This window comes from Formica exsecta, unplaced genomic scaffold (assembly GCF_003651465.1).
Source record: "Formica exsecta isolate Colony F162 unplaced genomic scaffold, ASM365146v1 scaffold1110, whole genome shotgun sequence".
Lineage (NCBI taxonomy): Eukaryota > Metazoa > Arthropoda > Insecta > Hymenoptera > Formicidae > Formica > Formica exsecta.
This window is the reverse complement of record NW_021848452.1, coordinates 1-11,739: the sequence shown is the minus strand read 5'-3', so window position 1 is coordinate 11,739 and position 11,739 is coordinate 1. Positions and strand designations below refer to the sequence as shown.

Below are 11,739 nucleotides of genomic sequence, written 5' to 3'. Positions count from 1 at the left end.
AAAAAATAAATTAAATTTTTTAAAAATAATTATAAGTTTGCTACTAAAGAAAAAATCTATCAAAATCAACATATAAGGGAAAGTTGGGTAAAACCGGGTAGGCGGGTCAAATCGGGTACCCCTGTTTTTTCGTAATAAGGGTTGCTAATTATGGCTAACTTGTGTTATTCGAGGGGTGTCTCACTGTCGCAATGCATGTAAATTTTTTCTGGAATTACTTACGCATTACTTCGCATTACGTCGTATTCGCATTACGCCACATTACTTCGCATTGATTTACAAGTCCTATAGCACAAAACAATAATAACCCAGACAAGATTAGAACGTCTTAAAAAGTAAAAATAATGTCGTTATAACGTCTTTAAAACGTCTTTTAGATACGCGTGAATAATTCTCTGAAAGTCAAATTTATGATTATTTATCAATATTTCAAATAAATAGATAACAAGCGCAAAAAAAGATAATTTATTAAATTTAATGAAATAAATTAGAATTAAGATATTGTTGGTAAGAAAATCGACACTATGTTAGTTTTGTGATACAAAATGCGGCCGATTATCTACAGATAGATTATTACGAGTAAGAGGAATGTCCAGAGAAATGTCATTTAAAACTAAAAAGGAACTAAATAAAAGGAGTGCCAACCTAAGGGCCAATAAATAAAAGAAGAAAACTCAAAATAATGATCTTTCATCTGAAAGTACGTCTTCTATAGTTGAACTCAAATGTAAATTTGTCCGTCGCATTACTTAAAATTACACAGCGTATTACATGGAATTACTTGGATAATTCCCGGAAATTCGCAATACATGTACAAATTTTTGGTCGAATGAGACACCCCTCGGTGTTATTAGTTGTAGATTGGCACCATCATTATTTTAAAACAAACCGTGCCCTTGTGCACACGATATTTCTTTTTTAACAGAAGTTCAGAGCTTTTAGCCCCAAAAAGATCGATATCGAGGCAAGAATCGAGTCGTCGTGCACTTTTTTTATACTACAAAAAGCAGTTGGAAACGAAAACTAACACTCAGAAAAAGAAATTACTAAAAAAAAATTTTTTGAGACCCCTACAATTAAAAAGTTAAATAAGGAAGTCCTGCAGCAATCTCGAACAAGAGGATTTCTTTATTCGTGATTTTTGTCGATAGAATACATTTTTGTATTGTATTTTGATTAAAATAAATCTAAATTTTGTAATTACAAGGTGTTTTACATATTTTCAAGTGGGTACCCGGTTTGACCCTACCGGTAGGACAAAACCTGGTACTTTGACTTCTCCACAAAATCTTGTTATTCTTGGTAACCAAAAATTTTTTTTTAACAACTAGCCTTATTTTCTCATAGTTCAAAGTTCACTAAAGACTACTAACGGTCGGCAAAATTTTTTTATTCTCAGATTTTTTGTAGAAAGATAAATCCAAAAAAGTATCCGATTTTATTCTACTTTCCCCTATATATTTCTGAAATATATATATCTTCTATTTCTTAACATTTAAGTACATTTTATCAGAGCTGCTAGAGCTGAAAGAATATACATATAGAGGTTTCTCTTCTACTAATTGTAAGAATATCTTATCTTCTAAAATTCTTTGCAAAAAATTTTTTTCGCAGGTGGCGGATGTAGCTATCAGAAAGTGCATTTTTGCCTTCCACTTTGTGGGCGGTCTTATCCAGTTACTTATTTATACATGGACGTGTAATGATATAATCGTGCAAAGCACAGCCATCTCCGATGCCGCTTATAACTCCAAGTGGTATCTTTTACCCAACAATGGTCCAGGAAAGGCAGTGAGGAAAGGTTTAATTATGATCATGATTAGAGCACGTCGACCATGTGTATTAACTGCTGGGAGTTTTGCGTCTGTATCTTTGGACACTTTTACCGGGGTAAGTGTAATTCGACAAATCTCTTTTCTTTCCCGGCAAAGAAGTTTATTTATTGTAAATTGTAAGTAGCGCCACGATATATCTTTTTGATGCAATATTATACAAATTGCATTTTATTTTTTCGCTTGATCATAAAATAGTTAATGAAAAATTTTAATAATATTTAGTCGTAACATAGTCTGAGCATTTTTCTTATCTAAATTTTTTAAATTTATAGCTTGCAGAAAGTAGAAGATAAATTTCTAAAATAAGCATTTAATTATAGCCCTTTATTTATAATTAAATCTATATATCTAATCCTACATCTAGAAAGGTAAAAACGTATCAACGATATAAGATTAATTATTAATGTATATATGTGTATATGCAACAGATTCTAAGCACTGCAATGTCGTATTTTACATTATTACGACAAATGAGCGGACAAAATATATAGACTTAAAGTATAACATTATAGAAGAGATTCTTAGCATCAAATTAAAAAAAAATTATCCAGATACCATCATCACATTTGGTTTATATGGTGTGCATGCCTAATTAAATTTTAAAATCAAGGAGAAACACTTTCTGCATTATTAGATATATTCGTGTCGGTAAGTTAGCAGTTATACAAGGGATACCTAACCTTCATGATTATAATCTTTTTTTTCATTTTAAACTCACATAAATTACATATTTTTCAGAGTAGTAATTGTTCACATGATTATTGTGACAGTATGTTTGTGGACAAACAATATTTTAAAACAATATATAAAAAGAGCCATACAAAATTGTTTTTGAAGATTGGGCAACAATAATGAGATAAATTTACGTGAATAATGGATAAAAAATTATTGAAGAAAATATGTAAATAATTAGATAAAAAGTAACGAGTTATCTCGTAAAGATAAATTAAAAATTATTAATACTGATTCTTGTGATCTACAATAGATTACTGTTCGACGTATGATATAAGAGGTGAAATACCATACATTGGGTACGAATCCAAGAATGTAAAAGCCATCAGTCGGCAACTACTTACGTCTTCATTCCAAGTTTTCAACAGATAAGAATTTTAATAAGATTTAAGATATTGTTATAATGACAAATTTGAAAAAATGAAATAAATATTATTTTTACATTTACTCATTAATATGATATTAAAACTTATCATTACAGTAATAATTTAGTTTCTATTTCATCCTGTGCATTGTTTCCTTTTTATTTGCTCTTATTCATATTATTTTGTATTTATAAAGTATGCTTAGAAAATACAAAGATCTGAAAGAAAAGTTTTAAAAAATGATATATGATTATCCCACATATAAGCTTAAATAAAGTTGTTTTTTTTTCATAGCAGAGATTACTTTTCTTTACAATTATTATATAATTGAAATTTAATTGGGAGCATCACATTAAAGTGCTATGCAAGTATTTTATTCACTGCCTTGTATTCGCAAACAATTAGAAATAATGTATTTGATATAATATATTATTCATTTTCTTCTTCTGCTTCTTCATTTTCTTCTTCCGCTTCTTCCTTTTCTTCTTCTTCTCCTTCTTTTTCTTCGTCTTTTTTTTCGTCTCGTGAGTCTTCTACGAATTTTTTAAATATTTCGAGTGGCTCGCCGTTAGCCTTCTCGTATCCAGGTGCAAATGTTTGAACTTTTTCCAACCAATTGGTAACATTTTCATAATCGTCCAAGTGGAATCCAAAAACCTGATGTAGTAAATTAATCGATATGTTTAAATATCTTAAAGATAAATCTTGGATATATCATGTTGGCAAGTAACAATTTGATTCGAATATCAATAAAATTATTGAGAGAGATACAATGTATAAAACAGTGCATATAATCTTTCAAAAATATCTATCAAAGAAAAATGTTCTACAAAAAAAAGGTGAATATAATAGTTTATCGTGTTATAGTTTATTCTAGAAATAGTTGATTATTGACTTTGCATAATATCCAACAGGGTATCACCTCTGCTGTGGTAACAGATGAGACCAAGGCAAGATCGGCGATCGTCAAATAATCTCCGGTCACGTAATCATGTCCTTCGAGAAACTTGTCCAAAATTCGAAAGGCCTCCGTCATTTTCTCATATTGCGCCAGATCGTATGTATCGGTCTGCTTTCTTAACACGGGCATCTGTGACGGAATTCATCGTGAGACCGCAGCCGTTTTATTTAACGATAATTAAGTATATGACGTACGTAATAATGGAACACGCTCGCGTAGAGCGTGCCAAGATCGAAGTATAATCGTTGATCGACTAGAGCACGTGCCTCTGGATTTTGCGGATATAATGTATCATTCTCGCCGTACTGATCAACGAGATAAGACATAATAGCTCGACTAGAACATCGTACTTTAATGAACAAGACAACGCAAAGGAGATAGATATATCATTTGAATGTTTCTACAAACCTTTCTGATATCTTGACATCGTCATCGACTAGAAAGGGGATCGTTTTCTGTGGGTTCAACTAGAAAAAAGAGAATTGTGCTTTTTATGTATTAACCAATTGACATGTGCTTCTTCAGTTTCTTAATTTAGACATTCATATTTTATCTATTAATTCCACGATATATATTGTTAATTTTTATACCTGTTCATATTCCGATGTCAAATGCTCACCAGCCTGTATGTTCAGCATTATCAGTTCCATTTCGAGCCCAATCGCTTCTGCCGTGAGCATTACGGCTCGGCATGGTGGACTCGGAGGCAAATAATACAGTTGCACAGGCATATTTGGTCTTACTTTATTCAAAATTAGTTATTTTTATCGATATATAAGTTTTTTTTACTTATATTGGTGTGTGCAAAACGCGTTTACAAGTTAAACACCTTGTTATCAATTACAAATTATTTCATAAGGAAAATATTTGTTTCGCGAAAAAGAGAATACACATGCGATTCCAGGTTCGTGCAAGACTGAACTGGATAAAGTTACGAGCTTTTCATCAATCGATATACTGACATGTTCAGTATTACGAACATAAGCGATGTCTGACCTTTATCAGAAATAGATGGATAGATAGCTCTTTATATATATATATTTTATATGTAAAAAGTATAAAGTACAATTTAAGCAAGCATTTGAGAAAAAATATATTTCTGTTTTCTACTATATACATATATGTAATTTTAAAAATGCTAGAATAATTTTTAAGAAATGTGATACTAATATAAGCGTTATATTTTTTTATACACTACATTTGACGCATAAATCGCTAGCGTTGAAAAAAGAGGGAAGATCGAAGTTTTTACTCGAATATTTCCTACATTTTCTGTATCTCTGTAATTACCGACAAAATACGATAAACATAAGTGGGAGTTCTCATGTTATAATTATTAAAAAATAATATTACGCATACTTATATATAACAAGTCTACAGCACCGATCAATAACGTAGAATTTACCTGTTAACAGGGTTTTAAGTAGAGAGAGGAAAATTTTGCTTTGGTCACTTGCCGCAAAGACTTTTTGTTCATAACAAAGCCATGCCACGAGTTTGGTCAAGATTCTCCAAAGGCAGAGCCCTCAAACTATGCTAAAAGTTTTCTCATTGTTAAGTGGCCAATATAGAGGTAAGAATTTACAACTTTACCTTTGAAGTATGTATAATATTTAATATTTTCTCGTCTCTCTTACATATATGTAATATATGCAGGATGTCCCAGACTTAGATCGACAAACTTCAGATGGTTATAAAAGATACTAAAGCAATCCAATTGTGTTAAATCCGTGTCCACAAATAAGCCGTTTTGGCACTAGAGAATCAAAGATTCTAGACTAACAAGGGCAAAAGTCTTTGAAAAAAAATATTTTTTTAAAATTTTATTAATGTGGTTTAATAGAAGTGTTTTTACCATGAAATATTTTTTGATATCTCGAACAATTTTCGAGATATATTGAGAAAAGAAAAAAAGCCGTTCTACATATGATCTCACCCCTTAGAATCGTTTTTAGACCGCAACTGGAAATTTCTAAATTTATCTATTTACCCCCCCCCCATGTCTGTAAAGTTTCATCAAAATCAGAATTTTCGGGTTCGCTATATGTGTAAAGATTCATCAAAATTAGAATTTTTGGGTTTGCGAGATTTTAATCATAGGACCAATAGATACGGAGATATTTACTAGAAACTCATTTTTTACACCTATTATTTGCTGTATATTTTTTCTCGTACGATGGATTGATGGGAATTTTTGATATATTATTTATAACTACTAAATGAAAATACATACCAAAATTCAGCTGGCTTGGACTTTTTTTGAAGAGAAATTCTGAAGTGACTGGACTAGTTATAAAGAAGCTTTAAGCAATCAGAAGTTTGATACGGACGAAGCGATAGAAGCGTTTGTGTGCAAGTAATTCGCAAAGCATTTTCTTTCTTTCTTTTTCCTAAGCGTACAAAACTTGTCACATCGGTGACGGCTTTCTTTCGATCATGAGAACAAATGTATTGATACAATTTTATATTATTTATTATAGAAAATTATCTAACAATAAGATAAAATTTATTTATAATAAAAAGTACATAATATTTTTGAATTTTTTTATTTCTCATATTACGTTTTGTTATAGTTTTAAGCTTATTTTAGTTTTGTTTAAAACAATTCGGGATTAGTTAATAAAATAGAACTTAATAATAAAATAAATATTTTAATTTTATTTAAAGTTTAGATTTTTACATGTAATTTCTATTTTTCTCGAAAACTTTCTACATATCTTAGAATTAACTTTCTTTAATCTATATTAATAATTATATTTTTTTAATTTGCACAAAATAGAAACTATATAAATATAATAGATATAATATAAAAATATATGTAAGAGAGAGTAATGCAGATAAAAATTAATAAAAGTAATAAAAATACATAAATCAATAAATATTAATAAAGATAGTAAAGTACCATACAATGTTTGCATTGTGCAAACATTAAATCAGTGTCAAAAAATTATTTCTTTTTTCTACTATTATCGAAAAATTCTTTAAATGTTTTCATGCCTTCGTCTTCGATCTCATTATATTTAGGAGCTTCGGCCTGAATCCTGACAAACCATTTCAAAATGTTACCATACTTACTTAAATCATAGTCCACAAGCTGCAAGAACAAAAAATGTTGATAATTAAGAGTTAGTGGTTCCATAATATACAATTTTTTTACCTTAAAACTTATAATCGCGCGTATATTAGTGAAACAATATATGTATTTTCAGCGAATGTACCCAAAAAACATTAAAATATACATAATATATACAATGTATATACATTTATGTATATTGTATATTCCATGCATATATTTCATGGATTAAATACATGTTACGTCCTGGTGATTCCACGATTCCTTCCTTCCGCGAAGTGTCGGCAACGATCGTCGATTGGTGAGACAAACGAATCGCTCAGTAAACAGACCAACGTAAAAGATCGATGATAAAAATATGCCGGTCTCCTCAAGGTAATATAAATTTTTCTAACGAAATACCCAACAAACACAGCTGCATCTATAATAATAAAATTTTCCAACAAATATTCAATAAACACAGCTGCACCAATAGCAATAAAATTATCATAGAAGAATAGGATCTTTTTTTCTAATCTGAACACGTGCAAGAAATCTCCGAACGAATATCGAACTCACCAATGGACGATCACTACGAGTAAAACGCGAAAGGTAGGAGGAACACCCCGCCTAACGAAGACACTGGCACATTTTTAATTTGCTAAGATTGAAAAATTCCCACTTCTGCGCAAATTCAATTCGTCGAAGTTTTGGAAGATTCCCACTCTTAGAAATTAGAATACACCCCGAAAAGAGAGATATAAAAAGAAGACTCGAACAGACTTACGCACTTATTCTCCAGTCTTCAGCTTCACGCAGTCTTACTCTGTGCTTTTGCACCGTAATTCGCGAGTTAGGCACTTGTGCCACCAGTGTCCTCACTTGGCATTATCTCTAGAGCAACCACGAATCGAACATCGGGTTGCCGACATGAGACACAGAGCGAAACACCGTACAAAAATTCGCCACCCCTCCACCTCTGAATTACTATTGAAAAAAGTAAGTTTAATTGAATAATTTTTCTTTTCCTTCTTTTTGTCTTGTTTCTTATTTAAATTAAAATTTTCCGAAGAATGTTTCATTCTTTTAAATCATCAACCCGTTTCGGTAATAAGTCTTAGAAAATTTTAAATCTTGATCTTAATCTAACACATATGCGAGTGACCAATTTTATATTTCTGACCGTTCTTAACATATACACTTATTTACTTATACATATTGATTTTGATTTTATGTTTTTATCCTTTAATCAAATATATTTTTATATTGTATCACCCAGTCAGAATCTAAATTTAACAGTAAAATCATTCCATTGCATTTCTGACTGATGTCCTCCGTATTAATGTAACACCCGCGAACTAACACACACACTCACACACATTCAGATGAAAACTAATATTTTTATTTTTATTTTTTCTTTCTTATTTATAATCATGTATACCCATCATTCATTTTAAAATTGAATAAATTTATATTTGTTAATTAAATAACTCTTTATTAACCCCCACTCATTCCTAGTAGAAAGATCGCACTTGGTCCCATCCCGCGTAAAAGAGATTAAATTCTCTGACCGAAAAGGGACCGCCGAGCGAACTTCGGAAAACAGTGTAATAGCGACTCAGTCGTTTACCTGCTTTTCGGATCTGTCAGTTCGTTCGACCCGATACCAAACGCCACGAGACGTTTGACTTCGGGATAAATAAAGATAGTTGTTGCGCCCTTCCGTCGACTCATCCTTCCCCGAGTCTGGACGTAACATACACATACATTGTATGTGATAGATACATGCAAATGTAATCAGATCTATGTATATAGAAGATACGTGATATATACATATGTACATGATTAGTACAATCTATACTCTATCCAAAAAGAGAATGACCTCGGTTCGCGCATAAGCGGCCAAGTGGGGAGAACATGGCGAGATACTCAATACCGTATACGTAGATACGGCTCCCTCGGGCCCGGGACTATTATCTCATGTCAGTTTAAAAAATTAAACGGATGAAATAATCTCGATTAATTTCAATATGATATAAAATAGAAATCTGATTCTTACACGCGATACGAAACTAAAATAAAAAATAATATGACAGGCAATTATAAGAGCAAGAGTTGTAATATATTTGAATTACATTAAACCAAGTAGTTCTGTCAATTGAGTAACAGCATCTTTATTTGAAATTTCTTGATTGTCTTTTTTCAATTTTTTATGCGAATTAATAATAATAAGCTTCTGATTGCTGTGGATCAACTGAAAATATAAATGAAAAATTAACCTTATAAACCTTATAACCAATATAGCCTTATTCAAACAATTTATTAAATTTCAACATATTTTTCTCGTAGTGAACTCATAAAAGGACACTTTAAACTTTAAAACTACAATCTCCGATATACTATATAATAATAATTAATTTATAATTTTTTCATCATTGTTTACCTGGCCTTGTTTATTTTTCTTCACAGGAGATGACATTAATGGCACTTCAATATTCAATTCTTCCATCGCACTTTGTAAATACTTTTGTGGAAGAAAAACACTAAAAATTAACTCATAGGGTTATATTGAGATTAAATAATTACAACTGTCAAATGATCGGGGGGACCTGTCACTCGTTGCTAGCACTGACAAGCTGCATGAGCGATACGGCGATACAGGCACGTAACTAAGTCGTTCCGAACGAAGGAAACTTGCGTACATAGCGATCTTATCTCTGTGTGCCGAGAAGCGTTGTTCCTCAATTTCCTTGGTGTGTTATGAAAACTTTCGGTATATCTTGTCACGTCCCAGTATTCGAAGTTAAGAAAAAAAAATTAATTCTTAAATTACTATCATTAAGTAATTTATTAGAAACGTGACTATATTAATTTTTATGAAAATAGTGTTACGTCCAGACTCGGGGAAGGATGAGTCGACGGAAGGGCGCAACAACTATCTTTATTTATCCCGAAGTCAAACGTCTCGTGGCGTTTGGTATCGGGTCGAACGAACTGACAGATCCGAAAAGCAGGTAAACGACTGAGTCGCTATTACACTGTTTTCGGAAGTTCGCTCGGCGGTCCCTTTTCGGTCAGAGAATTTAATCTCTTTTACGCGGGATGGGACCAAGTGCGATCTTTCTACTGGGAATGAGTGGGGGTTAATAAAGATTTATTTAATTAACAAATATAAATTTATTTAATTTTAAAATGAATGATGGGTATACATGATTATATATAAGAAAGAAAAAATAAAAATAAAAATATTAGTTTTCATCTGAATGTGTGTGAGTGTGTGTGTGTTAGTTCGCGGGTGTTACATTGATACGGAGGTCATCAGTCAGAATACAATGGAACGATTTTACTGTTAAATTTAGAATCTGACTGGGTGATACAATGTCGTGGTTTAATTAAATAAATAAGAAACAAACAAATGTGTGCGTGTGTGAGTGAGAAAGGAAATATGAAGTCATGGAGGGAGAGAATGAAGGGGGATATTTTAGTTACTCTAATCTTGGTAGGATGAAGCGGATTCTAAGTCGGGTAATTCGTTGCAGAACTCGTCTATGGCTTTTAGGAATTCTGCTTCTGAACACTGCAAGGAAGATGGGGGTGAATTGTGCAAAAGGACTGTGGATAATGAAGAGAATGATCTCGGGGAAGAAGGCGGTTCGGGGGAATAAACTGGGGAGTAGCTGGGAGAGAAATAGTAAGGGGAAAGGGGGGAGGTTGTGACTGTGCTGGCTTGTGAGTTTGGGTGATGTGAGTCAGCCTTACTCCTAAATCTTTTTAATTTGACGATGAGAATCGCGAATGGTCGCGTTAACGCCTTCCGAGTCCTGCGATGGACTACGTTCATGGGCCGATATATATATATTTTTCCCGATCTGGTTCTCACTACGAAACCAGTGTAAATAATAATATTTCAGTCGGGTACATACGTAATAATTGAATAGTTAAAGCTTACTTTTTGCTGTTGGTTCGATAATGATGAAAGACTAGTCTCGTGGTGCGTTCGGACCTTCGGTTGATGAATGCAAATGGTGGTGAGACGGGAAGAGAAGACACTGGTTTTCCCAACTAACTCGCGAGTCACAACACGGAGCAAAAGTACTTGGGTTGAAAGTTGCAAAATGATAGGATGTGTTCGGACTGGAGAATAAGTGCGTAAGTCCCCTCGAGTCCTCTTTTTATATATCTCTTTTCGGGTTGTATTCTAATTTCTAAGAGTGGGAATCTTCCAAAACTTCGACGAATTGAATTTGCGCAGAAGTGGGAATTTTTCAATCTTAGCAAATTAAAAATGTGCCAGTGTCTTCGTTAGGCGGGGTGTTCCTCCTACTTTACTCATAGTGATCATAGTGATCGTCCATTGGTGAGTTCGATATTCGTTCAAAGATTCCTTGCACGTGTTCAGATTAGAAAAAGATCCTATTTAATTTTATTATATTTGTTGGAAAATTTATATTACCTTGAGGAGACCGGCATATTTTTATTATCGATCTTTTACGTTGGTCTGTTTACTGAGCGGTTCGTTTGTCTCACCAATCGACGATCGTTGCCGACACTTCGCGGAAGGAAGGAATCGTGGAATCGCCAGGACGTAACACCCCCGGCCTTAGACAAATGTTGGGGAAAAACCCAACATTTGCAGAAAAAAAAAGGAAATGGATTCCTTCCTTTCGCGGATAACTAAAGTATTGTAAATTGCATGTAGTTTTGTGCATGCTTATTTGCTTATTAAGAGGGAGGAAAGAGAAGGCGACCACCAAAACCTCTTCCTTCTTTCCTTCGTCCTTCTTTTACATTTTT

The 11,739-nt window shown here is 32.6% G+C and overlaps 2 protein-coding genes across 2 annotated transcripts in view; one reads left to right on the top strand and one right to left on the bottom strand.

The window, feature by feature from the left end:
* The window catches only part of LOC115236731, a 10,851-nt gene extending 8,525 nt beyond the window's left edge, over nt 1-2,326 (top strand). The window contains exons 10-11 of the mRNA XM_029809379.1: nt 1,615-1,890; nt 2,264-2,326. Coding sequence (XP_029665239.1) covers nt 1,615-1,890; nt 2,264-2,326 — 339 coding nt within the window. The remainder of the gene's footprint in view (nt 1-1,614; nt 1,891-2,263) is intronic.
* A 747-nt stretch (nt 2,327-3,073) lies between these two features.
* On the bottom strand, nt 3,074-4,931 carry LOC115236721 (glutathione S-transferase 1-1-like). Its single transcript, XM_029809352.1, has 5 exons — nt 4,484-4,931; nt 4,302-4,360; nt 4,088-4,229; nt 3,855-4,022; nt 3,074-3,589 (listed from the first exon to the last, which is right to left on the bottom strand). Exons 1-5 carry the CDS (start codon nt 4,622-4,624, stop codon nt 3,362-3,364), a joined length of 738 nt encoding a protein of 245 aa, XP_029665212.1. The 5' UTR covers nt 4,625-4,931; the 3' UTR covers nt 3,074-3,361.
* Between the last annotated feature and the right edge of the window lie 6,808 nt (nt 4,932-11,739).

What these genes read in the sequence shown, in the direction of transcription:
- LOC115236721 (XM_029809352.1), bottom strand. Translation starts at nt 4,624, where the DNA reads ATGCCTGTGCAACTGTATTATTTGCCTCCGAGTCCACCATGCCGAGCC. An exon ending in CGAGCGTGTTCCATTATTAC is followed by an intron (nt 4,023 to 4,087) that starts GTACGTCATATA and finishes ATTCCGTCACAG; the next exon opens with ATGCCCGTGTTAAGAAAGCA. An exon ending in CATCTGTTACCACAGCAGAG is followed by an intron (nt 3,590 to 3,854) that starts GTGATACCCTGT and finishes TTACTACATCAG; the next exon opens with GTTTTTGGATTCCACTTGGA.